The sequence below is a fragment of the Opisthocomus hoazin genome, chromosome 7, assembly GCF_030867145.1.
Source record: "Opisthocomus hoazin isolate bOpiHoa1 chromosome 7, bOpiHoa1.hap1, whole genome shotgun sequence".
Taxonomy (NCBI): domain Eukaryota; kingdom Metazoa; phylum Chordata; class Aves; order Opisthocomiformes; family Opisthocomidae; genus Opisthocomus; species Opisthocomus hoazin.
Window position 1 is genome coordinate 68,478,662 of NC_134420.1, and position 27,762 is coordinate 68,506,423.

Here is a 27,762-nt window from a genome sequence, read left to right on the forward strand (position 1 = left end):
GGAATTTTCAACAGATTTCTATGGCTAAGCCTCTGAATTGTTGAAGGTGTTTTTTTGGTTTTTGGTTTTGTTTTTTTTGTTTTTTTTTTTTAAGAGTGTTTATGTACTAAATTCATCTACTCGCTATTTCAAGGTTATTAAGAAAAGTAACATCAAATGTCTGTTACAAACTAAACTAAATCATGCGCCTTCCGTATGGTGAATCGTATCACAGTAAGTCACTTTTTTTGAGCACCGTGAAGCCAATTCATTGTTCAGCTCTTGCACTGTGATAATTTCCTGAAAGCATGTGCCTTTAAAGGAAGCCTAAATGTCTGAGATTAGTGCCAGAACAGGATGTGGGACTTCAGTTCTATAGCTGAATATGGAGAAGATGTTAGCACCTTCGGCTGTCCAACACCTCTGCTCTGTGAGATAAGTCAGCATATGACTGCTGCTTTGATCACCAGAACTTCAGTTAGGGTGCAACTACAAGAAATTTTGTTAGAGGTTACTGCTGAAATGGTGGAATTATCTAATTAGGAGATTAATTCTGAAGCCAAACTGTCCTTTGCTTGTTAGAAAAACCGTTATTGTCAGATTACGTCTCAGTAAATGTTTAATTACAATGTTCTATGTTCCTGCTGTTGAGTTTTATCTATTTTTTATCTAGATATTGATGAATGCCAGTCTTCCCCGTGTGGATATGGTGCCACTTGCATAGATGAAATAAACGGATACCGATGCACTTGTCCCCCTGGAAGAATCGGTCCTAGGTGCCAAGAAGGTATTCCTGTATCTGCTATCAACCTTTACCCAAAAGCCAGTAGGATGCAATGTAGCCAGGATAGAGTTTATATACGGTAGTTTGATGTGTAAGGAACAGTAGCTAGTGGTTTTTCAATTTAAATTTGTATAGCTTCAGTAACTCAGAGGTGAAGTATTTGAACGTGTGTTTTTTTATCTCAGTGATTGGAATTGGAAAGCCTTGCTGGCTTAAAGGAATGACCTTTCCCCATGGCAGCAGGTGGGATCAAGAATGCAACAACTGCCACTGTTTGGATGGCCGTATTGACTGCACCAAGGTAGGCATTTTGACCTATTGTCTTAAATCCTTCTGGCTGAAACAAACTTACTGGTCTTCGTGCACAAGTTAATCTTTGGGTTTTTTCAATCCAGACTCTTCCATAGGTCTCCCCCAAATTGTCCTTGGTTGTTTTTTTTTTTTTTTTTTTTAAAAAAAAGTCTAATCACTTCCTGTAAAAATACTTACAGGACTGTCTTTATGATAGGAAGCTACCGTCCTGCTCTTAGCCTGCTAGAACAAGCTCTCTAGAAGCAAACAGGCACTTTTTGCAGAAAAGGAAATGTGAACTGAGTGGAATAATGATCCTTGAAAGGATAAATAAATCACTCCGCCAAAGCTTTGCAAACACAGTTTTAGAGCTCCTAATTTTGTGAAGTACTAGTTCCAAGGTAAAGGACATGTAGGAAGAAAAGTTTCTTCAGTAGGTAATAATCACCTTTTTATATTGTCCTTCAGTAGGTTTATGAACTGGCAATTTGCAACCTTTGTATATTTATTATGGACTATATCCTGGTAGTTGTGACTGACTTTTTCTAAGACTAGCCTAAATGCAGATTGGACATGTTGGTATACATGCTCCAAGCCTTAAAGGCCTCCTGAGATAGCATTTCTCAGTGGATTTGTGGTACCTGTGCAGCTTCACATCACAGCTGGAGAGAGACAAGATTGGTGCTGCTGACAAGTTGTAGGGCTTCATGGGTGGCTCCAGATGAGCACTGATAGCACTTCCGACACTGCCTCACGTGGCAGTCTCCCATGCTTCACTGGAAGCACCAGTTTAAAAACCTCTGGGTTTTACTAATCTATCCAGCCTTAATCTTACTTTGTTTAGCTAGGTATGCACTGTAGGCAAAGAAATGACTAAATGTTGCACTTAGAGGTTTAGAAATACTATTTTTTAGACCCTTTATGGTGTTGTGATTTCAAGTTTGAGATGTCTTCAGAAGATAACAGCACGTGAAGGTAACCAGAATCTCAGACATGGTGGTGTGGTAAATGCAACTTACCCGTATATGGTGTTTGGTTCTTTCATGCGTAATGGAACATGCTTTCTTGCTGACAATTGTACTTCAAGAAATCCATGCATTCCTAAACTAGTAGCTGTATAGTATTATACAGAATCTTAAAGGGTACATCAAGAAATAGAGCTGTATTTGGAAGCTTGTTGCACCTCAGTAACTTGGGTGTACCAGCGTACTATTTTCTTTTGGAAGATTGGTTGAAGTGGCAGTGTTTATCACCAATCTGCATCAGCGCTTAACATCTTTTCTGTGTCCAGGATCTGAGTATAAATATTGAAGAGAAATTAATCCTTGTGGAGATGTTTCTCTTTGTAGATTATAGAAGCCTAGATAACTGATTTAAAATAAATGCTTGAACTTTTTTGTAACTCAGTTGTGTGAGACAAATCTGTAAGCCTCTAAGGAGATATGTCCGGTCACTGGTGTCTTGGGTAATTGGCACAGTTTTTACTCTTTGTCCATACAAAACGTCCTCATTTTGTGGAAGAGCAACTCCATCTGCTCCTAGGATTGCAGCAGTATCGAAATACACTTTTTTTTTTTTGCAGTTAGTAATAGATCCTGACCATCTTATGTGAATTGTTTATTTTGATTTGATGCATAAGAGCAATTAACTGTAACAGTACTTTGTTCTTTTTAATTTCTAGGTGTGGTGTGGGAAAAAACCTTGTCTGTTACACAAACACTGGGATAATTCAAATAACCAGTGTCCCATGGGTCAAGAATGCCAGGAGAAGTATATGAAATGTTTTCAGCCACCATGTACAGACTGGGGAGAATGCAGTGCCTCTGAACCTCTGCCTGCCAATATCAAGTGTCTGCCTAATTCTGGATACCTGGACAATGACTGTGCTAGAATTACTTTAATTTTTAATGGAGACAAAGTCCCCCAGGTGAGAAGAGAATTATTAATGAAGCATGGCAATATATGTAGGGATATATTCCATGTCAGAGCATGGAAGATTAATGTTTATAATATAACTCCTTGCTGCATAAACTTGAAAAATTTGTTATTGGACTTCTCTGTTGCTATTAATTGTGCTTTGTCTGAAGGGTGTGGCAAAATTAGGGTTTGTACTGAATATTTTGTTTTCTTTTTTAAATCTTGAACAACTAAATTCTCTTACATTTCAAGATGGGCTCAGACTGTTCTAGGATAGTTATGCAAGCTCAGTTTCTCACCCTTCATTCCAAAACCCTGTTCTTCACTTTTCTGCCCTTTCTTGCTGCCTCTTTGCTGCCTTCATCAGGTCTCAGTAACTGCAAAGATTCTGAAGACTTTTATTTTTTTTTTATGTACTGCTTTTTACTTGAAGTCATACCATCTCTCTTGCTTCTAACAGGGCACTACAACTGAAAATATCTGTTCTGAAATTCGGTATTTACCAGCTACTAGGAGTGTTTCTAGGGACAGAACTCTGATAATATTATGTGATCTGTCTTACTCCACAGAGGATGCAGTGGAAGTTGCTATTGTAAGTATGAGGCTTGTATTAATATACATAGGAAAATGTCTTCTTACTAGTATGAACTGGGGAAGAGGTTGTTTAAGCTTGTTTCACTTTATTGCAGATACTGCAATCTGTGGCTTAGTCTGACTGCAAAGCGATTTTGTGATCTTACAATTTCCTATAATACTAGATAGCTGAAACTGCAGGTTTCATTAATGACAGAAGGCTACCACAATCTCCTGATAAATTACTCTAAAAAATAATTCAGTGCAAATCAGTGAACAGGTGTCTACCTGTTCTGTCAAATCTTGGGTATTTACCTTCTCAGTAAGGAGATACAGTTGCAGGGGCTGGATTGGATCTTGTAAAGAAGTTTCAGCTGTGCGTTTAGAGTGTGGCTGCTTCAGGATGTTCACTAAATATGTAAGTGATAAGTGGGAAGCAGAAGAAGGTGCAAGTTGAGCAGATCAAAGTAACTGTTGTCCTACTGAGCGAAAAACTTGCTTTGGGGCATTTAAAGCCCAATCACTCAGCGCTTGTGTATTACTTAGTTTCCAGGTGCAGAGTTAATTTTCGTAGTAAAACGTTTATCCAGGCAGAAGCTGAACTGTCTGTCTCTACCAGTACTCTGAAGAACATGCTGAGCCATGATGCAGGAAGCAAAGTGTGTGGTATAAATAGAGCAGATAGTTATTAGTCCAAGCTTCTATCTAGGTAATCCACATGTTTTGTAGTTCTTCAGACTATGACTGAGCTTAGCTTAGCAGCGTAAGTAACATGGAAGTCAGCTGCCTTTTATTTGAGGTATGTTAGCTTAGCAAGTAGGCATGTTACCCACCAAGTCTGGCACTGCATCTGTGGTTTGGACAGAGCCAGCCATGCTGTTGCTACAGTGAACTTTTAGGGTAACTAATGTCATGTAAATTCAACCTAGTGAAGTAATTGAAAAAGATTTCCACAGTTAAGTACTTTCAGTAACTTTTTTATTTTTCCCCTTCCCTCTGTATCCCTTAGTCTTTTGTCCCACATCGAGATGAACAAGATAATAGTCTCATACAGAATGCTGCTAATACAATAGTAAATGCAATCACTAAGCGGCAAAACAGCACTGTTATGTTGGCAGTAACTGAAGTCAAAGTAGAGACCATAGTTGTTGGGAATTCATCATCAGGTAAGGTTTCCAATGTATACATCCTGTGTGTGTAAGCATTTTCTGTTCCCCTACTGTCAGTCTCTTTATCTTTCTTTACATGTTGGAGAAAAAGGCAGATCAGGTTGTTCTTTTAATTGATATGACCAACTGAAGATAAAGTGGCTTTAAAATCAAGATTCTGTGCTTGTATGCTAGTTTAAACTTAACCCCATCACTGGTGTAATATTCCCACCTACCCTTGCCGTTATTTTGACTCTGACTTCCAACCCCATTCTCCAGTCTAAACATACCTTTCACAAGATCATGAGTTCTTCTTGCATGTTGTTCAAATCCTTTCCGATTCTCCTACATCAGTCTTACTCCAACCTCAGCCCTTGATGCTGCTGCACTGTAGAAAGTGAGGCTGTGAAGTATTGAAAATATGATGGGGAGGGGGAAGACACACAGTGTGATACCAAGTCTCTTCTGAAGTGCTCATGTATTACTTAGCTTAACAAGAGCTAAAGATGTCTAATACCTTCCAATACTTGGCCATGACAATGTAAAACCTTGCTCTCCCTTTCAACATGTATTTCTCACTAGTGCACAGCTGACTTAAAATTTAATGTTTATTCCTCTTAAAAGAGGGTATGGTCTTATTGGAGAGACCTCTGTCTCTGAATACTGGCTCTCCAAGAGGTATGCCAAAATAAGCAGTTGAAGATTTTGCATGCCTGTGTTCCTGCCTCCCTGAGGCAGGAAACAGTCTTGAGGAAGACCTGTGTTAGGCTCCTCCAGTTCAACTAAGCTTCAGAGTGGAAATCTTACAATGGTATGAGACTTTCCCAGCTTTTTCCTAGACCTCCCCAACATAATCTTCTAGAAGATCTTCCACCCATGGTCCAAACAATTAGTAAATTGCCTGGTTCCACTTCCCTTGCATTTCCCTTCTAGGGAATGCCTTTCATCTGTTAAAAGCCTTGGCAAATACACTATTTCCTTAGCTCCCCTGAAGGAGTGTACCAGCTTTGTTCTTGTCTTGAACAGAAATTGCATAGATCATAAAGAGTCGAGCTGACTCCTGCATACCTCAGCCTCTCTTTGTTCTAATTCTGTGTTAAATGGTAGTGCAAAAGAGATGGGGATTACTTTGCCTCCCACTGCAGAAAGATTCAAAGATTCTGCTAAGAAAGTGGATAGACTGACTTCTCTTGTAGCTAGTGCTAAAGAATGGTGTCCAGACTCCTCATTTTAATACAGATGCTCGGTATTGACCACTGGCCTCTTGTTCTTTAAATGGAGTTGTTAGGAAGTAAACTGTAACCTTGACTTTCATTTTCTTTGATTTGGTTTGTTTTATTGTTACCCCGTAGCTGGGGGAGGTAGGTGGAAACCTATGACAAAATGTAGTGTAAAGCCCAATGTCTACGAGAATCTCATTTCTGTGGGATTCTAGATGGATATGATCATTTAGACACTTCATTAATTTACTTTAGCTTTAAGAAAAAAATACTCTTCATTTGGAATCTGTATACAGACAGTTCTGTGTATAAGAACCTGTTATTAAGTAAACTTGGATCCACAGTCATATAACGAAACAATAGTTGTGATAGCAGTGAGAGTGTAAGCTTTGTGTTCTAATCTTGGAGGAGCTGGTATGAAGAGCTCCTTTCTCCTTGAAGTATTTTCCCGCTACTCATGGTTTTAGTATTAGATTGCGTATGAAAAATGATGAGAGAATAGCAGTTACTCTGAAGAGTACCGTCCTTCCCCAAACTGCTAAAATAGAATTTTTAGATCCCTTGGGGCCAGCCATGTTCACCATGTATTCATCCCCCTTTACTAGAAGGAAATATTAATTCTGTCGTGTCATATCCCACGAAAGAATATGTTCAGAAGACACTGTAACGTTAGAATGAATGACTGTGGTGTTGAAGCACTTGGTTGCTTTTGTACAGCCATTTGCATGTTATTCTGTAGGCAATTGTCTTAAAGCTGCAGAGGGAATTGACATTTGGATGAGAGGTTAGAGTGGTTGGTTGACAGCATTTGTCTGCAGAGCTTTTGAGCAATCCTGCTGTCTGTACAAAGAGCAAAGCACCTCGTGTCTTAATGCCTCTTAGTGTGTGTGAATTCTTGCTTATCAAGAAAAGTAGAGAAGTTACTCTACCCTAGCCGTAACAGCCTTCAGGAGGGACAGGGGGAAAGTCCAAACATGCAGGAGTGTTCAGGAATGATTTCCTAGAAGAAATAATCTGGGTCTGTGTGTCTGGGAGAGCTGGTTTGTGATTGGGAATGTGGAGAAAAGCGATTCCTTCAACTTCTTTTGTCTCTTCATTGAGCAGTGAAGACTCTATCTTTAGTGGCAATGTTCTGGTGTTTTACTCGGAAGTAGAACTGGAACATCCTAAAGAGTGCATGACTGATTTGGTTACATAGCTCTAACCTGAATGGTTTTTCATATAGTTGATATGTAAATGTCTGTGAACTTGATGGTAAAGGACTCTTTCTTTCTGACAGTAAATGCGGGACGTATTTCTGATTTGAGTGCTAGTACTTCTAGAGCAACTTAGAGGCATAGTACTCTTTATAGCCTGCCTCCTACAAAGATAGACTTTTCTCCTAAGAGTCATTACTGAGGTTTTCTGAGCCATCTTAGCGTAGGTACTTGAGAAAGAGATGCTGCTTATGTAACCAGTTTGTCTGTTGGAGGGGAAAAAATCCAAATGTAGCATTTCCCCACTCATCATTAAGCAGGGAAAACTCTTAAACTAAGCTATTGTTGTGCTGTAATGACATCTTATTTCCTTTCTCCTAAAAATCTTTCTAGGGCTAACATGTAGTTAGCCTATTGCAGATGTCTAGTGCTGTGTATCTACTTCTGTAAACTCAAGCCTTTGTTTTTTTTCATTTGCCCTTTAGATTATTTGGTTCCAATTCTGTGTGCGGTATTTAGCATTGTATGGCTGACTTGTATAATCATCTGCGTGTGGTGGACTCGGAAGAGAAGAAAAGAGAGAGAGAGGAGTCGTTCTCCCAGAGAAGAGGGTGCCAATAACCAGTGGGCGCCTTTAAATCCAATAAGAAATCCTATAGACAGATCTTACAGCAACAAAGACATTCGTTATGAATGCAAAAACTTCATATCTCCTCAAAAAAGAACTTGTGATGCAGTAGAGGAGTATGTAGAGTATGAGGAAGAGGAGGATGAAGAGGAGGAAAGAGATGAGGAAATGGACAAATTCCTCTCTCACAAACTTGCGAAGCCTTTACCGACAAAGGCATCAGACACATCAGAGAGCAGTCCAGTAAAGAAATCTCATCAAATAGGCAAAATGGACAACAGATCTGTAAAAAATGTGAATGCATCAAACTTTGAAGGCAGTAGAGACTAACTTGTATTTGGAATGTAGGCAGACTGCGCCTGCACTTACTGGGGAGGGGAAAAATTGACATCTCCACTTTGCATCAAGGACTAAAAATACCTGGAGTCAAATGTTCATAGTTTCTTTATTTTGCGTAAAAAAAAAAATAAATAAAAATAATAAATAAAATTTATTTTGTTTCTTTAGCCTTGTATAAATTATTCAATGACTGTCAGATGAAAAAAATGAGTAATCTTTGATAGTTGCTATTTTTGTAAAGTTTACTTATAATACACTCGTGTGGCAGAGGAGAGGTTGTATTTTCAATATGTGTAAAGTTTATTACAAAAGACTGTACACTGTTTACAGAATGTATTTCTTTTTATTACTTGCTCTAATTTAATGGTGGCTTTAAAACCTCCTGGTTGAGGAAATTGTGTGAACTTTAAACTGCTTTCTTGACTTTGAATCTCTATTAATGGCAGCTCACTGCACTTGTTACGTTAGTAGCTTCTGTAAGATTTTTCCAAATTTGCCTTACACACTTTGTAATAGGAACAAAAAAAAATTATAGAGATCTTTCAACTGTGGTTTAAAAGTGGCCTTTTTATTTCTGTTTAATTACTTTAGAATTGCAGTATTGAAGCATGTGACAAGTGCCTTGAGATTAAACTTTTTCTATAGCAACTGTCAAAGACTGCCATATCAATATAGTAAAATTGTGAGAACTCGAGGTTCCCCAACTGACACAGTTTATTTTCTAATAGTGAAAGTGCTTTTTTGTAAATATGTACATATTAAATGAATCACTCTGTATATTTGATTTAATAACTTAAATATTTTGGTCTTTTTTTTTTACATGTCATTCCTTTTAATTTATGTTGCAGAAAAGGAGGTTTTATGGCAGTTTATAAGACTTTTTTTGGTATTATGTCCAGATTAGAAAAAGATGTTAATACAATCAATGTTAGGAATCTGTTGGTCATTTGTATTTACAGAGGAGCATAACCACTTATGTGTAAATAGATCCAGAAATGTTTGTTTATCCCCATGTTCAGCCCATCTCAAGAACACTAACGGGTGCATCTACTGTACAGTACCAACATAGCGAGGCATTGTTTTTTTTCTTTTGTGAATATGTTAATTACATGTGGTATTACTTTTTTGCGTTTAAATACAGGCCTAATGAAGGGAACAATATTTTCCTCAATCTTGTTTCTGTTGTGCTTTATTCATCTTTCGCTCTAAAGAAAAAAGGCTCGCAAGCTCAGAAGCTGGGAGTACCTCATTAGAAATGGTTATTTGTAATGGAAGGCTTATGCGTTGTTTTTCTTTTTTAAAAGGCTTTATTATTGCTATTAACTGGGCAGACTATAAGTTTATTTTAATTACTGAAGAAGCGTAACACTACATACACCTAGTTTCCCTACCAGTGAGAGGAGCGGATGTTTGAGAGTATAAACTCTGGCCCATGGACAATGTAAACGTGAATGTTTTGAAACCAGTTATTTTATACAGGAACACAGGATTTGCTTTGCAGGATCTTCTGTTTTAGTACATTTTTGTTTGACATGTTCTTAAAAAAAACCCACAAAAAAACCCTTTCAGAAAAGAAACTATTTATTAAAGCATTTTATAATGATGTTTGTTGTAACTTTTTTACTTGTGCTAAATATTCAAAACTTATTTTGATAACCTGGTTAGGAGTTAGTTTAGAAAAGGGTACTATCCTTCTCATGTTCCCCAGTATAATCCAGAGTATTTAAACCAAAAACACTTTTTTTCTGCTACTCTTGTAACTTTTTGTACTGTAATGCTGCTGTCTTCCATAATCTAATAAAATGATTCCCTCATTGTGTGTAAGATACTTCAGACTGCGTTTGCTTTCTGAGTGCCCAGAGTTGTGACGCGGTGACGCTAAGCCGAGGAGCAGAAGTCCCGATTTAATCACGGTGCTTCCCGTGACTGGAGCTTGCCGCCTGCATCCCAGCGCCGACGCTTCGGAGCCAGCTCAGCAGCCGCATCCTCTGCCTGCCGCTGCACCACGACCGGGTCGCGCCGGCAGTGGTGTCCCGAGTGGGCTCTGGACATGCAGACACCGCTGGGGCCTAAACCGGGACTCGCCCCGCGCAGCCGCTTGGCAAAGCACAGAGGCTGGGTTGAGCTGAGAGGCACTGACCGTGCGTGTGATGCGCCTTTTTGACACGGCTCTCCGCCCAGCTGCTGCGCGGACGCTTGTCTGAACACTGTCGGTTTGCTTCCTCGGGTGGTGAGAGGGCTGCTGAGCATGCAGGGGCTTGAGGTATTCCTGCCAAATCGAGTTGGATTTTTGAGTAATACCTTTCTCTCTTCTGCAGCCATTCCGACCTTTTACTTGTCATGCTCCAATTTCAGTTTAGTAGGTCTGTGTCTGTCTGTTATGGTGACTGGGGTGGCTTTTGTATAGAATGTTTTCTGTAGGGAAAGGTGAAATCTTACATAAGACAATAAGGAATGAAAAAGTTGATTTTTCCTAGTAGCTATCAGCCTCCAAAGCAGAATTCTAGATCCTGTCAGAGTTTTTATTCCAGTCATCATACTGTTACTTTATTATTATTTTCCTTGGAGTATTGGCTTGTCTTCATGTTGATAAGAGAGCTGTTTCTAAGTCAGTTCTCAAAAACTAATTCTCTTATCTTTGATTTCCACTTTTCAAGTATCTGTCTCATGCCCTTCAAGAAGGGATGATCAGGGAGGGGAAATCCAAAGCTCTTTTCAATTATGTCTTTCTAAAATCAACTCCATGGTGCCTTGGGAAAACTTGGTGGCTGCTCTTAGCTCCTCAGAAATAGTGGGAGCAATGCTACAACCATTCAGGACAGTGCCAGGCTAGAAAAGGGTCTTTTTCTAAGATGCACTGTTCTCGGAGACTGCAGTGTTTGTACCTGCTGCAGAGAGCAATTTCTGATACTTACGATGTCCTTGAAATAGCTGGGAGAATGCTCGTTGCTGGAGTTTTTGCATGAATGCAAATAAAGGGTAGTGGGTGTTGCCACTGTAGGCAAAAGGAGAAATAATAGATTTTTATATACATATAGAATAAGACTCTTGCTGTTCTGTCGTGTGGCAGGGAGCTGGCTGCCTGCTTCCAGAGGTGCTATTTCTGCTTCTTCGTATTACTGAAAAAAGTACGTAAGGTAGTGGGGTCACAACAGCAGTCGTCAACCACCGCTTTGAACAAAACGTCAGAGCAGTCCCTGGGAGCTGATCCTGTCCCCAGCACGTGTTCCCCTGGGGGCGCATGAGACCAGCGGGGACAAGTGTTCAGCTTGGTAGAGCTGTTTGCCTGCCAAAAACAACAATTATTTTTTGCCACTTTTATGTGATGACCAAGGGCGAATTACATACTGAGATACGTGAAAGAAAATGAATAAAAGAGGATGATGAACAAAAAGTAAACTTATTGACTTGCGCGGTTTAATTTGACCTGTTTTACACAGATTTTGTTTCTATGCTGCTCTTAAATTAATTGCATGCCTTCTGCACTTGCTCCACATCACCTCATTCAGTAGTTTTGTTTCCTTTTGGTGTATCTTACATGAAATGTCGAACTTGTACATCTGAACTTCTTACTGGTGCACCTGTGCTAAGCAGACCTGTTGCAAGAACTACATAATAAGGAAAATTAGTAAATGGGCTCTTCCTTGAGATTTTTTTCTAGTAGTTCCAGGTTAATTTTTTCTTTGCTGATGCTCTTCAAGATCTGATGCTAACCTGAAACACTTGGTGACCTCAATTCTTTTGGCCATTTGCTGTTGTCTGGTTTGTTCTCTGGCAGACCACGTAGTTAGTCCTCTTGAGGTCAAACTGTGCTTGGATGGAAAGCTGCTTCATATAGCTAAGTAACTCGCTGCAGCCCCATACTTTCAAGAGCAGCCTAAAAGTTGAGAGGTGTTTTAGTCACTGCCTTGAAAGCTGCAGAGGACACTGGTTGCAAAGCTAGTTGTGAGGCAGCTTGGACAATAAGGGATGGGGGCAGAACAGAATGAACTTGCACAGGAATTTGGGTTGGTTCAGTTCAGTCACATGTGTGGTATCTCGGTCTCATAGCTCTCAAGTGCTGATGGGCGCTCACAGTCCTTTGGATGTGACAGAGAAAGGATGAGCCTGAAGAAGAGTTGATGTAGCTTGTGAACCTTCCAAGGCAGTTAGCATCCCTCCTGTTAGGTGCCCTAGCTGTGACCTTTGGGGGGTTTATTGAGAGCAAGGAGGGCAGGGGTTGACTTTGCTGCTTTTCCTTTCTTAATATTCTTAAATAAGTTGTTTGTTTTTTTTTTTAATGCAAGCATCACAAAATTTCGTGGCTCATTGAGTCACCTTTTCCCTTGCAAAAGCCAGTAAAATCCGGATGGTTTGTGTGAATCCCCTTTTTATGCTGTATATGCTACTTCCAGAGCAAGAAGAAGCAGACTTTGCCCAGGGAGGTGTATGTATTCATAGCACCCAGTCAGTCTCACAAATGAGCTGGACAGGGACCCAACTCTCCTTTCAAAGTTAGCAACGCAGTTTTTTTGCAGAGCATCAGCATGATTTGCGCAAGGTATTTAATTTCCCAGAGACTGGAGCTGGGCTTGTTCAGCCTGAAGAAGAGAAGGCTGCAAGGGGACCTAATAAATGTTTATAAATATCTCAAGGGTGGGTGTCAGGAGGATGAGGCCAGACTCTTTTCAGTGGTGCCCAGAGATAGGACAAGGGGCAACGGGCACAAACTGAAGCTGAGGAAGTTCCATCTGAACATGAGGAAGAACTTCTTCCCTCTGAGGGTGACGGAGCACTGGAACAGGCTGCCCAGGGAGGCTGTGGAGTCTCCTTCTCTGGAGATATTCAAGACCCACCTGGGCACCGTCCTGTGCAGCCTGCTGTAGGTGACCCTGCTTTGGCAGGCGGTTGGACCAGATGACCCACAGAGGTCCCTTCCAACCCCTACCATTCTGTGACTGAGCAATGCTGTCGTGATTCTTGCGGACAGTAGTGAGTCTCATAGTTCATACCCATAACCTGTTCCTACAGCTGTGCAGATGGAGCACATCCTGCTCAAGGAGTACTTTGCAATACCTTTGTGGAGGGAGTATGTATGTCAACTACTTTGAGCGAAAAATGACAACGTCTTTAGAGACTCAGGGGATGAACTTCAACTCGTTTCTTTCTCTGGCAACAAAGCTGCTTCAAATTTTTTTAGGTAGGCAAGAAAAAAATCATCGAAACTTTGAACAGGAAGTGTTTAGGAGACATTATGCTTTTGTTCGTATTAGTGCTGCTCCATCCATATTGTTCTTTATAACAGAGGCACAAAGGATGTGTGCTTTTCTGAAAACCAAACTAAGTTTTCTTTTTCTTCAGTGTGGGTAAGGCAGAAGGATCACTTTCCAGGTGTAAATACGACAGTTCTGTGATGATGCCAGACCATGGCTAGGGCATCACACTGTTTTCTGGCCTATGGGTTCCGAAGAGAGACTATCATTTTCAAACTTTCTGTCAAAAAAACCCACAGATCCAACCAAATGCAAACCCTTCAGCACTGTTTGGTAGGGAAAGACTTGTTAACTTGTTGATCTTTCTCAGCTACTATCCTATCTTTCCTCCCACCCATCTGAAGGAGGCTTGGGCTGGAGGGGGCTTCTCCTTGCGGCAGATTTGCCATGCCGATAGGCTATGTATGAAAGAAGATGGAGCAGGGACCTGTGGAGCAGGTTTGGAAACTGCTGTGGCAGCGGCCTTCGTGAGGCGCTTTGAAGGCTTGGCCATCTGCCTGGAGGCATAACTCTGGGCATAACCCCACCTGTTCATTAAGAAAGCCCTGCCTGTGGGTGGAAGTTGATTCAGCCAACGACCACACTGGTGCGGATCAAAGGTCCGTCTCATCCAGTATCCTGTGTCCTGCAGTGGCCACTGAGAGATGCTTAGAGAAAGTGCAAGAAAGCAGCGAACTGCAGCATGAGCACCCATCCAGCTTCTGTCGATGAGTGGTTTAGGGGCTTCCTGAGCCAGAAGTGTTTGATGGGCATCATATCATCCCTTTTTATGCTTTAGGCCACCACAACTTCCTGTGGCAATGAGTTCCACAACTGCACTGTGAATTGAGTGGAAAAGTGTTTCCTTCTGCTTGTGAACCTGTTCCTTGAGAAGGTGGCATGAATACAGCACGCAGTTGTGCCCTCCCCACCACCTCCATTGGGATTTACAGTGCAGACACCCCTCTCTCCATAAGTCTTGGGGTTCAGAGTCCCAGTCTCCTCCGTCTCCGCTTGCAGAGATGCTGTTCCACGTCTCCAGCTGTTTCTCCTGTGTGAGCCCTGTGCCCTTCCAAATTATTCTCTGCCACTTCTGAGTCAGGATGTGTGGGCACCCCACATGGACCAGCACTGTTCTCCATTAAGATCCTTTCTTGACAGTCCCTGGTGGGCTGGTTACTTCTTGGCCCCTGATGGCTCCAGGACTCATGAGGAAACAGAGCCAGTAGTTTCATGCCTTGGCTCTGCACGTGCCTGGTTCTTGTTAGAGTGAGGGTGCAAAACTGTCTGAATCTCACTGCTCTGCGTGCCGGGGTCCCTGGAGAAGCGCTCTCTACCTGTGGCTGTCTGCAAGGAGCAGCACTGGGAAGCCGATACAGTCTTTTGAGAAAGCGGCATGTCCACAGCCCCGCGCTCTCCAAGGTGAGCCCAAAATGGCCATCTTCATGCTGTACCACCATCAGTCACGGCTTGCTGCTGGAGAAGCAAAAGGGAGAAGGGAGAGGAGAGGAAAGAAGGGTTGGGTGGCTGGCAGCCGTTGTCCTGTGCCCAGCCCTGGGCAGAGATGTGGATGCTTAAGCCAGGAGGAGAGCAGCCTGGGCAGCTTCTCCATGCCATTTTCCAGCAAAGCATGGCAGCTGCTGTTTGTCACTGGGCTGCCCGTTATTAAAAGCTTGTCCACATCTAAGAACTGCTGCAGACAGCTCGTTGTTTTAGGAGCAGAGGAAATACCCTGGCAGGGTTTTGCTAGGTCCTGGTACCTGCCAGTGCTGGAAAAAGCAGCAACATGAACAACTCCATTCAAAAATGGCTGAAAATTACATTTTTGTATATATAGGAGCAGTAGTTTCATATAAAGTTGTAAGTCTTCCATCGTTTTAAAATAGTATATGATAGCTGTTGGGGAGAGGGGTGCTGTCCCTCCTTTTTTACCCTTGTGAGATGCAGTCCCAGGACCTGAACTCTCTATGGATTAGCAATTCAGGGACAGTTTGTATCTGTTTCTCCTTTTGCCACATGGTTTATTTTTATTTATTCTTCCCTCTTTGGTGGTCCCTTCACTGATGTGTGTCTACATGACTGGGCTACACTCCAAAATCCTCCATGCGTTACTTACAAGGAGGTGTAAAGGGGCGTGAGAAAGGGCCGCTCAGTGCTGACACCCCGAGTCAGCCTGCGCAGGAGATGTGCAAGCCAGCCCTTGCTCTGGCCAAGGTGACATCCCTGCCCTGGCCTGCCTTCCGCGGGGTGAAACTCCCCCGGGCAGGGCACCGAAGGTTCAACTGCTGCAGCGTTTTCTGATCTCCAATTCCCGAAAGCAAATGGAAATGGTGAGAGCAGCAGCTTCTCAACAGGAGGCAAAATACGGCGTTGCTGGAGCTGAACGTTTGGGCAAGTTAAAATGTGAGTGTGGATCAGCAGACTCTCCTCTCTATTTCTCTCCCCCCTCCTTTTTCTTTTTTTCAAATAAAACAACAGCCCCAAAATAAAAAAAAAGATAAAAAAAAATGGTAGCGAAGAGCTCTGCTCTCTCGCTATGCCCTTGAGCGTGCACTGGGAGGGTGCTGCCTTGGCTCACTGGACCCCGGTGGGCTACTGGGTGCCTGGATGCAGACCTCAGCCTGGCGAGGGTCCCCGACACGGTGGCATGAGGACAACCCTCGCGCACAGCCCCGGGGCGCCGTGGCTTGGCTGGGAGGTGCTCTGACGGCCCGCTGACATCGCTTTCAGTACAGATAAACCCGCGGGGTTATCTCAAGTGCAGCAATATCCTCTAAAAAAGCGAGGAGGAGAACCTACTTTGCACTGTGTCACCATGGATAAAAACCTGTTAATGAGCAGCAGCGGAGGGAGCGGACACCCAGCACCTTCTACGGGCATTGTGCAGCAGCAGCCTGGCTGCGTGGGACCCGCAGCGAAATGCAGCGGAGGGACTACATGGCCAACATTTTCCAGCCTGGGTGTTTAAATTTTGCTCTATATTTAGTGCCCTAAATGAGTGCTTTGATTTGCAGTGTTTCCAAGCACCTGCTGCTTCCATTGACTCTGGTGGTCTATATGGGTCCCAGCAGTCCTCAGGGTTAAGCTGCTCTATCTACATGCCTAAATTTGGGTACTCGGGTTGGGAGCTGCGGGTGCTTGGGTTTGTGTTTCTCCTGCTGCGGGGTATGGTGCTGAACTGGGGTTTGTGAGCAAAGTGTTTTCAAAACAAGGACGGCTTTGATTTGCCAGTTTCTGGTTCAGCTCATCTGAGCAATTAATCATTTATTGGAGCAGAGAGTGATGAAAACTTCTGGAAACAAAAACTGCATTAAGGCAGACTACTCTTTCCTAGCAGCAGATGCCTGATGCACGCAGAGCTCGGCTGCCGCGGTCCATCTCTCTTGCAACGGGAGTGTTTTCCACAGCCTGTTCTCTGCAGACCCGGTGGAAACGCCGAGCTGTAACGCTGAACGCAACCATCCCGCTGTCAAACCCTCCAGCTGGCTGCGACAGCTCAGCGGGGCACTGCTGCCAGCCGAGCCGGCACTTGCCTTTTAAGGAGCCCTGGTCTGGAACTGGGCATAAACACTTCTCCATTTTATGCTTCTTTCCAGGTCAGGTAATTTATGTATCTAGGTAAGCACTGGCAATTGTGTCCGTGTTTCTGTCCCTTTGTAATATCCTGTTGTTTCTTTACCAGAGAAAAATACCAGCAGACATTCAAGGTTACTTCCTTGGCATGCTCTGCGTGTTTTCAGCCTGATTGTATCTGCACTGCTTAGACGTTTCCTGACATGCTGTACCTCCCCTGCTCTTGCATCACGGGCCGAGCGTTAACTTCGCATGCTTTGCTGCAGCAGACCTTGCTCTCCTGACCACGGCCCCGAGTATCTTTCAGAGAATCACAGAATGGTAGGGCTTGGAAGGGACCTCTGTGGGTCATCTAGTCCAAGATGGCCTCATCTAGAGACTTTCTCCCAGCCACATTCCCTCCCTGCTGCTAATTCCACTTTCCCAGGCTGCTCCTCAGGTATTTCTGTACGGTGGTCAATAGATGCTGGATGTTGAGGCAAGTCTTTACCCAGAGCAGGAGGTGAAGTGTGAAGGTGGCAAGGGTCAGATGCCCACAGAAACACGTGCGCTGGAAAGGGCGCTCAGCTCTCTTACTTCAGGACAAATGATATCTCTCAAAGGTGGTTTTAAAAAGCGACTCTCGTCGAGGGCTGACTGCTCCAAGGCTGTTCCAGACATGGCTCTGGTTCTCTTCAGCACCTTGTCGAGATGGAGCAGCCCCGGGATCCTCACGTGTGCCTGGTTCGCTGACCAGACGCTGCTCCCTTTGCTCATCCAGACCCTAAGAAGTGCGAGCCCACGTTTCCTGTTTCTCGTTGCTCCAGGATGCTTCTGCCTTGAAATTCATTAGGGAGCTTAGAGCCCGTACCCGTTTCCACTCCCAGCCCTGGGCTTCGGCTGCGTGGTCCAGCCCTCAGCACGAAGCCCGTGTTGCGCGTGATGCTGCAGATGAAAGAGAGCTGTTGTTTGTTTACAAGCTTTCCTCAATTAGAACTCATTTGCTGCTCACACACTATATTTAAAAGCTCATGTTTAAATCAGTGCTGGTGATTTAGGAGTGCCTGTTTTGTTTTCTTTCCCAGGTACATACAAAAATTCCTCCACCTGTTAAAAATCTGTTGCTAGTATTTGCTGTCAGGTTGCTTTTTCTTTTCTTTTCTTTTTTTTTTTTTTTTTCTGCCAGGATAGCCAGAGGCCTGCAAGTGTTTATTTAACTGTAGTTTTATTTCTCATACATTTCCCTGTCTGCAAATCTGTTTGGGATCAGGCAGGAAAAAGCTTTGAGATCAAGCTGGATTTGATCAAATTGGTCAGAAAGTTTCAGTCTGGGCATTTTGGCAGCCCGGGATCCCTCCAGAGCCGCTCTCTGGGTGAGGCTTTCCGACTCATGGCCCCAGGCATATGGAGGGGAGAAGCTCATGTTGTCAACTAAGTGGGAAAAAATCTGGTAGAATTTTTTTTGTTGTTTCTCAAGGTGATTGCTTTTACAACTTTCCTGTCATTTTCTTTCTATTCTGTTTATTCTTCGTTATGCCTTTTTCCTCATTCATTACAAACTTATCACCTGATGTTCATGCATACATTTTTCAGAAAATCAGATCAATCAGATCAGATTTACTGATGGAAGGAGAACTTTCGCCTTTCAAGGAAAGTTTTGTATAGCCCTTACTAGAAAAACTGTCCTGTGTTTGTGTGCACTCGTTTCACTTCACCTTTCCATGAACGAAACTTGTGAGAGCTTCTTAGCTGATTTTCAAAGTAAACTTCGGAAATTCGGGGTAAGCCCAGGATGAGAAGACAAACTTCCTTGCTGTACAGGTGAACTGATCCAGCAGGCTTCCAGGGAAGGGGAGCAAACCCAAGGTTTGACACCTCTGGCTTTGGGTTTCAACAGCCATTTCTCCCAACTAAACCTGTCCTGCCACAGTCGTATTTGTAGAATTTTCCATTTAAATATTTTTTGGTCCAACTACTGAATTTGTATTACAGTGAATGTTTGCAGAGACCAAGACAGGTTTTCTAGGGGGCTGTGAACTGGGATGCTGAGAGAAGTGTTCCCACATAGGTGTCTGATTGGGACACGGCATTTCTTTCTCCCATGCCCCTGGACCTTCCCTGTATTTCATGCTTTAGGCAAGGGCCAAGTGCTAACCCCCGCTTCCCACTTCCACACCCTGGAGGTAAGCAGAATTGTTCTGGATTTTCTGCAATGTGCATGAAAATTTTTTTTGTTCCTTTCATAATTTTTAGAACAACTTGAATGACTTCAGGGATGCAGTCAGGAAACACAATCTTCAGTAAGACAGAAACAAGAAAGGCGAGTCCTTCTTGTATCTTCCATGCTATTTCCATCTCCAGTGTATTTCCTTTCTCAAATTGCTTCTCTCCAGAGTCACACTCTGCCAGAGATAACTAGGTGGCGGTGAGTGAAGAAAGGAACGGTATTGTCTACAGCTTTGAACCATGAATAGCTCTTGGAAAAACAGCAGCAGAGAGAGATACAAGTTCACGTTGATAAAGTGGGTTGTCAAGTGACAGAAGACTTGATCCTGTTTCACTGAAGTTGGCGGTGAACTCCCACGGACGTCACTTTTATCGCTGCTCCCTGCCCATCTTGGGTACCGTCCACCACCAGCCTGGGCAGATGGTGGCTATGAGGATTTCTGCGGGGATGGGGCTGGCTTTGCTGGTTGAGCATCCTTCTGCTGCAGCTGCTGGGGTCAGGTTATCATGTGCCCATGAGAAACAAGGTGGGTTGGCTGAGGTACAGCACCGTGGCAATGCTGTGCAGTGTCCTTTGTCTTGGTGTTGCTGAAGGAGCAAGTCCACATGCATACACATACATACATCCTATTTATGTGCATCAGGGTCTCATTAGCCACAAATCTGTAAGCAAAAGCCCCAGCAGACTGTGTCTGCTGCCATTGACTGGTCCCCATTGATGAAGACTGAGACTCTCAGGTGTCTGTTGGTATCACAACTCATCTTCAGTTCTGGCTCCATCAGCAAAAGCCACCCCTGACCGTGTTGGTCCGAGCCCTGTTACGCCCCTGGGATGGCACAATGGGCCGATCCCATGCGAAGGGCTCAGCTCCCCGGCCCTCTACCAGACCTGCTGCTGTGCCTTCACCAGGTGATGGAAGGGGACGAAGGGATTCGAGGCTCTTTCACTATCTGCCCACCTCCCTACTACCCTTTTCTGCCTGCTCGGCGCACATGACATGAAACTTGGGGCAGCCCTGCAGCGTGGTCCCTGACTGCTGTCACTGAGACCATTCGTCAAAGCCCTGTGTAATGTCAGCCGACAAAGGGAAACCGTTTTATTTCGGTGCCTCCGAGGGGGCCAGATGAATAGCTGAACTGTGGCAGCCTAATGGATTTTGGAGGGGGGGAAGCGGGACGGGACACGGCAACAATTTGCTGGGAGGCGTGTGGGGAAATGTTGTTGCAGCGATGAGGAGCGGGAGACGGAGTAACAATGGCTCCGGTTTACATTGTGCTGCGCCGGCGCTGTGATCTGCTGCCAAGATCAACCCGGGAGAGAGGAACTTGAAAATAACACGAATAGTGTGGCAAGAGAGATACCCTACAGCATATCCTGCTCCCTCGACTTTGCCTTTGAGTCAGGAGTGAAATATTGGAGCTATTGTGGTGAAGTGAGACTTAAAAATAGAAGGAAAAATCGATGCTTTTTTTTTTTCCTCCAAGGGGACATTAATTGTTTCTAAGTTGTGCTACTTCTAGTCCGAGTCAAGAAGGAAAACACTTCAAGGCATTGAAAGGGCTAGAAAACGTGTCACTCATCAGCTGCGGTCTGAGGGCTGCCCCTTATCGCCATTGCCATAGCGATGCTGCTGCTCTGGTTACTCTCCCTGATGGGTTTCACGCTGCTCCCCACTTTACACTCCATGCTCAAGATCCTTTCATAGGAGGCCTGGTTAATACTACAATTCTTACAAAAAAAGCTAGTGCCCAAGCTCCACTCTGGGCTTGGGGTAGCGCTTCTGGTTACCCGTGTGCGTGCCCTGCAGGGAAGGGAGGGCTGGCGCCGGGGGGGTCTGCACAGGAGGTGACGCTGGCTTCCAGGCGAAAGCGGGAAATTGTCCTCTGTCTTGCGAGAGCAACACCCTGGAACCAAACTGGGTTTTGGGATTTACAAAGCTTATATTTCTTGCAGTGTTTTAACCCATTTGGTGTTTTTGTTATTGCGGGGATCGGTGGGCTAGGTCTAGTGTGGTTGTCTGGTCAAGCTTAGGGATTTCTGGGTGTTCAGAGAATTACATTTACACAAATGTGGGATGAAGCAGACCATCATCAGATCTGGTCATAGTAATGCAGATGCTGTTTATCTGACATCTTCAGAAACAGCATGCGCCTCTGTGTTAAGCTCCTGTCCAGGCACGGCAGGACACTGCCGATGTTGGGTCTCTTAGAGGTGCCTTTCTGGGTGCACAAAACCTTCTCTCTCTGCCTCAGAGCTTCCCTGGGAGCAGGGAGGCCAGTCTGGGATGCCAGAACCACCACCACGACCCCAGGACAGCGGTGGATGGCTTCCAGCCACTCTCCCAGAGAGTGGCCCCCCATCTCAGACCTGCTGCCACCCTTCGATGAGTGACTGGTGCCCCGTGGGGACAGGGCTACTCCCCTACAAGGCGAATGCTGCACTGGTCTTTATAAATATAGAACACAACATTTATGTCTGAGTTTACCAAATTCAGCCCTTTCCCACCGGTAGACTGTGAGAACCAGCAGGGTCATAGCTTTTATGGCCAGAAGGGATTGCTAAATCTGGATTTACCCAGGTCACTGAGCTCAATCGCTCAAGCTCAGTAGCTTGTTTCATCAAAGCCTACATTGCTCTGAAGACACTGGGAGATGTGTCTTTCTCTTTGTCCCAATAACTGGTCACCATCGTTGTTCAGTCATCTTCTTTCCTTCTGGTTCAAATATGCTTGTCCTTAACCCTCAAACTACCTATGCCTTTGGTAATGTTAAAGGTCCCAGAAGCACTGAATATTTTCACCCCCTTCAAAGCATGTATATCAGGCTGTCCCTCAGTCCTCTTTTCTAAAATTAAGGAAACACTCAGCTTCTTAAGAGAATGCCTCTAGTGTGCCCTTCTCCTCTGTCCTCGTATTGCTGCTGCACCTCTTACATCCCTGGTGTGTATGTCCAACATCCCTGGCATTCAGCATTGGAAACCTGCTCTCCCACAAACAATATCAAAAACTGAGAGTGTTTCACTTTTCCTTAATCTCTGGAAAGGGCCTGTGACCAAACCAGGTGCTTTGGGATGAGTGTAACTGAAGACCTTGCTATGGTTGAGATCCTCCTGGTAGCAGGTCCTGGGAAAGCTCCTCCATGCGAGATGGCCATCACTGAACAAGGAGCTGATGGTTTCTGCGGGAGGGTGGGGAACACGGCTGCACCTGGCCCAAGTGCATGGCTCCCCTAGAAGGTCAGAGGAGCATCCATGCAACGGCTCATTTCTGAAGCAGATTGAGTCAGCAGAAGGAAGTGAATAAAGAACAAACAACAGATTTTAAAAGACGGAAAACCAGCCATTTATCGATGTGAAGCCTGACAAAATACCCAAGTGCTGTTCAGAGATGATACGACTTGATAAAGGTGATGAAAGCCCAGCACAGGGGCAGAGAAACAACTCAGGGCTTGGTACTGCACTGGACATGGGGGTTGGCATCCTGGACGAGATTCCTGACCTGCCGGGACAGGTCTGATGCTGCTGCTGTGGGAAGAAATCAGCAGTGTTTTGAGTCCATCATGTGCTCAAGGAGGGGTATTGACTCCAACACTGAAAGAGGAGTAGGCTGAAGCCAGTAGCATAGGGGCTTTTCAAATTCCCTTACAAAGGAAAAGGAGAAAACACACCAACAGCACCCAAACATTGGGAGAAAAAAGAGTCGCCATCTAAAATCTGAGCTATTCATGCCAGGTTATGGCAATGCTTTTAGGCCCTAAAGCTCTGAAGGAAAGTTGGGGTGAGGAAGTTCGGGATGTAGGACCTTGACTGCCAGAGCTGCTGGCTGGAGAAAGAGGTTTCCTCTCCGCAATGTGTTTTTTAGCTCAGCACCCAAAGGAATCCTCCCACGCACCCTTCCCTCTGCGCTCAGCCTGTGGTGTGCAGACAGGATGGCCATCTTCCTTCTTCCTCCCACCCCAAGACAAAGCCCAAGTGCTGTGCTCATCTCACTGTGCCTTTGGCTTTGCCCTGAGTGGAGAAGAGCCAGGAGAACCTGTGGCTTGCACCAAGCACAGGGAGAGAAACCCACTTGCTCCCTGGCCAGCTAGTGCCTGGCCTGCTACCCATTAGGACAGAAAAATTAGAGGTCAAAGGGCTCCTGGGACCTCAGTCTGGTTTTGGCAACACATGGACTCACCTCCAGCTTTGGAGGTAAAAAAACTGTCAAAGAGCGCATTGGATCTATACTGTGGGCCACAGCTCTGGAATTGTCCTTCTGTCCACAGGAATCACTTTCCAGCTGCAGCTCCTTCCCCAAGCTGGATTTAGTTCACCACAGAACAGAAACCTACCCTAGAGCCTGCATACCCTGTTCAGACTCACTTGATATTAGCCTGTTGGGCTTTGCTCGCTTCATGGAACAGTGACCTGTCAATGTCCCAGAGCAATGCCGTGCTAAGATCCTGAAGGAATGACATGCTAGTGTCTTGGAGCAATGACATCCTAAAGTCCTGGAGCTAGCTGTAACCAAATCCTCACTTGAGCCATGGTAATACTTATTTTACCAGAGAACCATCAAACTCATGGCTTGCCAGTTTTGGCACAGCGTGACTTCACATAAACATGTAGGACTGCCTGAGAAACTAAGCTCATTGCATTATTGTTATTATTTTATTCTTTCTCTCTTTTTATTCTTTCACATGGACCCCAAGCAGCTCAGTTCAACCCCGATTTCTATCCCCCAGGCAAAATTATTAATCCCCACTGAATTTCCTTCCTGCTGCAAAAAGTCCTCTCTCAATGAAGATCCTTTGTGGAATTTTATTTGGTCATCAGGGTTCAGAAACATATGCCACAGCCTGCATTTCCCATCGGAATGCACCTGAAATTCCGACAAAGAGCAAAAAAAACCCCAACAAAACTCCCCACCCACAACCCGCCAAGAAAAATATAAGCCCGTAGTCATTAATTCCAAGGAATTCACAGGGACGTCACTCACATTCACCAAACAAATTCCTTGCTGGGAATTATTAGCGTGGTTGGAAGTAAGTGGTTTCTTGCCCCCTGTGCAGTGTTGTGTCTCAGATGACAATTTAAGAATCATTTGCCCACAGCTGGCTCACTCCAGAGATGGGCAATTTACCATCTCATCCACTGACCCCCACAATATTGTCACTAGAAGGGGTCATAGCGTGGGGTCTGTTTGGCTATCAAATAATTTCTCCCAAGTCTTCATGCAGGATTACTCACAGCTTTCTACCACCCTGCTGTAAATCATTCAGTCTTCAGAAGATGGAACATTTAATATTTGCTTCTTTTGATCTGGACAAGAGACCAAGCAACCTTCTACTGCAAAGCTAATTGAATGCCACCGAGCAGCCCATAGCTTACAAACATGAGAAACCTGTCTTCCTGATGACTAATAAATAACAGAAAAAACCCGTGTCGGGCAGAGGAGTGCAGTGATTCAGCAAACGCTCTAGCAATGGCCTAGATGGGTTGAATTAGCTCTTGTGTCAGAGGTGATGTGTGCGGTCATCTCACAAACCAAGTTCACGGCAGCAGCTTCTGCACACCTCTGAGTCAGCTACATTTTTGAAACCTCGAGATGCCAAATTTCCCAGGTGACCTCAAGGTGGTTTCCCAAATAGGGAGTCAAGTTCGGAGTGTTTGCACATCTGCAATGGGACTGGGACATCATCCAGCTGTGAATCTCCTATCGAGTAAACCAGCCAAAGGCCTCTTTGTCAAGGGTCTCACCCGAGAGGGAGAATGTCATAGGAGAGGATAACATGCAAAAAACCTACTGCATGAGGCCAGTTTTTAGTGCAGCTTCTTTTTTCTTCCCTTCCCCTACATATCCAGAAGCTGAATTACTTGATGGAGAGTCAACGAGACCTTCTGAGAGCACCTGCTTGGTTTCTGCCCATACACAGAGACGCTCCCAGGCTTGCTCCTTAGGTCTGGGCTCATGTTTGGGTCTGGAGCCAGGCATGGGGAGGGATGCCGAGCCTGTCTTTGACCGCAGAGCATGCCCAGCAGCCCAGCTCAGTGCTGGTGGTGTGGGACCAGCCCCTGGCATGGGCCGTGGCCGTGCAGCACCGTTTCCCACAAACGTTGTGGTGTGCAGGCACCATGTCCGCAGAAGCACTCCAGTTTTGATGGTGCAGGTGAGAGAACCTGTTTGGCGAGCGCTCCACAGGCCAGGAATTTGGGTCCCCTCTAATCTGATCTCCAGTTCGTGCCTGCACTGGTCCTGCAGCTGTTATCCCCTCTGCAGAGAGTCTCCTTCCTTGCAATTCCGTCCCCATGCCAGGTGGTCTGCAGCAGGGCTTCCCGATGCCCCTTTGACATCTCTGGGAGTGGAGTCATGCCGAGAGCGGCTGAAGTAAAGCACCTCTGAATATTCTGCTTTTCAGCATTTTTTTCTCCCCATTGCAGTGTGTCATGAAGCTGGATATCCCCTGGGGTCCATCTCCAGCCAGCTTCTGGTTCCATTTCCACCTGCACCTCCCCAGGGACAGCAGCCAGGCTGACTGACCAAAGGCCATCGAGAAGCAGGGTTAATACAGTCACAGATCTGTAGCGCAGCCCTCCTGAGCCAGAGGCCAGGCCACAAAGAGAGCTGGGCATTATTTGGACCGAAGTTGGAAACGGTCCCTGCTGTGCTGCCTGCAGCCCTCCCCTCGCCAGGGGATGCCCAAAGGGTCACGACACCCCGCTGCCTTTCACGCTCCTCACAGAGGTTCCCCAAGAAATTTTCTCTGCAATCATTTTGATGCCAAGGCAAGTGGATATCGATATATTTGCACCAGAGGCGAGATCCCCTGTGCTCTGTGTTTGGATGGCTGCGGCTTTTTGATTTAAGAACGTCCATGTCTGGAAGTGGTTGATGGGGTTTTTTTTCCTCCCCGCAGCCCGTAAGCGGCTCTCTGCCAGCTCTGCAGCTCCTCGCCCCTCCGCCTGGCAGCGGCACCGGCGATGACACATCTCGCAGGTCTGCGGGGGAAATGAGTAAAGCTACCAGGGACAAGAATTTCCTTTGGGGGGGGGGAGGAATTTATGTGGTTTTGAAACTTATCTGAGTTTGAAATATTGATTCCAAACAAAATGTAATAAAAAAAAGTGTTTGAAATCTCCTTCTAGAGGTACAAATGGGACTTCAGATGTCAGCAGGACATTCTCCATCAATACAATCAATGTTCCTCATTCCAGGCTCAGTCTTTTCTGAACTGCACTGTTGTTTGTAATAGAATATGCATTAAAAATTAAAGAAAAGTTGTTTCAAAAAAAAAAAGAAAAAGAAAAAGGAAAAAGGAAAGAGTCTCCTGGAAAAGGCCAAGAGAATATCTTGACCTTGGCAGGAAAGTGCCAGTGTAACTTCTTGGAAAATCACTTTTGCTTCAAAGCTCTGTGTTTCCACAGAAAGTTTCATTTTTTTAAGAAATGGCACTTTCTTTTCCTTTCCTTTGCTTTTTCTTTTTCTGTCTCCTGACAGAAGAGGACTCAGCCTGAATATTTGCAGGCAGCTGTCTAAATAAGCTATGTCAAAAATGTCTTCTTGTGACACTGAAGAATGAGCAAAAGTATTTTCGTCACTGAAGTGGACGTACTTAATATCGCAGTTTCCCTCTACACTTTTCCCAGCGTATTTCCCAAAGCTGCTGGGCAGCGCCGATCTCTGCTGAGATTTTTAACCCGGGGGTTTTGCTCCCGGTCTTGGGCCCATCTGAACCTCCTGCTGCCGTTTCGCCCCATCCCCTCTCCTCTGACCTAGCGTGAGCCGATTGCTTCTTCACTCTTTTTTGGCAGCCTGAGAACCTCTTCAGGGATCACAGCCATTTGTTTGCAAAGTGTGTATCGGTGCCCGCAGGCAAATTTTAAGTCCCTACATCCTCTCTTAGATGCCTCAGTGGTGCGTTGAATCTGGTTCACCAGTCTCTTACGAAGCAGACCCTCCATAAAGAGCCAGGGGATGGGCACATCCCTTTCTTTCCACTGCAGTTTGCGCTTCGGGATGAATAGGAGCATCCTGGCTTGCAGCTGATTTTTTTTCTAACACTTGGAGACATCTGGCTGGGGAAGCAGCCACCTCCCCAGGATCTGCAAACGTTTGTGCATCAGGCTTAAGTAAATGGAGGGCAATTTTCCAGAAAAGTTGCTGGGCATCTGTGTGACAGCTAGAAATTGCAGGGAGGCCCTGATGGAGCAGGGAGAGAGGCTGCATCCCGTAAATGGCCCTTCCCAGAGGAGGAGGAAGAGGGGGAGGGTGGCGAGGAAGGTGGGTGGGGGGAAGCCAGTGCAACCACAGAGCCCTTTCTCCTTTTGCAGAGAGGAAAGGTAAACGCCGTTCTCAGACGAAGCTGCGAGCGTGGGGAAACCCTGCATTCGCTTCCAAAGATGTGGCAGAGCCGGTGGCTGAGCGACCCAAGTACCGCAATTCTCTCCCCGTCCCTGCGCAGTTTGTGCCTTGCTCATCACGTCCCCGCGTGGCTCAGCCGTGATTGCAGGGCTCTGCGGTGGCTTTCCCTGCCTACGCGACTTGCGCTCGCGCACGATGCGACAAAAGAACCTTGTAAAAGCGGGAGCGAGAACGGCGTTTGGCCCTCCGACCCCTGACCCTCCAACAATTTAGTTAATGATTGTGGTGATCAGATATACTGGCTCAGCAGTGCATCCATCACCGGGCTGACAGGGATTC

The 27,762-nt window shown here is 45.1% G+C and overlaps 1 protein-coding gene across 1 annotated transcript in view; it reads left to right on the forward strand.

Annotated features, from left to right (window-relative positions):
- JAG2 (jagged canonical Notch ligand 2) overlaps positions 1 to 9,883 on the forward strand; it is a 72,037-nt gene extending 62,154 nt beyond the window's left edge. The window contains 6 exon segments of the mRNA XM_075426932.1: positions 653 to 766; positions 949 to 1,064; positions 2,736 to 2,981; positions 3,432 to 3,563; positions 4,554 to 4,710; positions 7,594 to 9,883. Coding sequence (XP_075283047.1) covers positions 653 to 766; positions 949 to 1,064; positions 2,736 to 2,981; positions 3,432 to 3,563; positions 4,554 to 4,710; positions 7,594 to 8,066 — 1,238 coding nt within the window. The 3' untranslated portion in view covers positions 8,067 to 9,883.
- Positions 9,884 to 27,762: the final 17,879 nt, after the last annotated feature.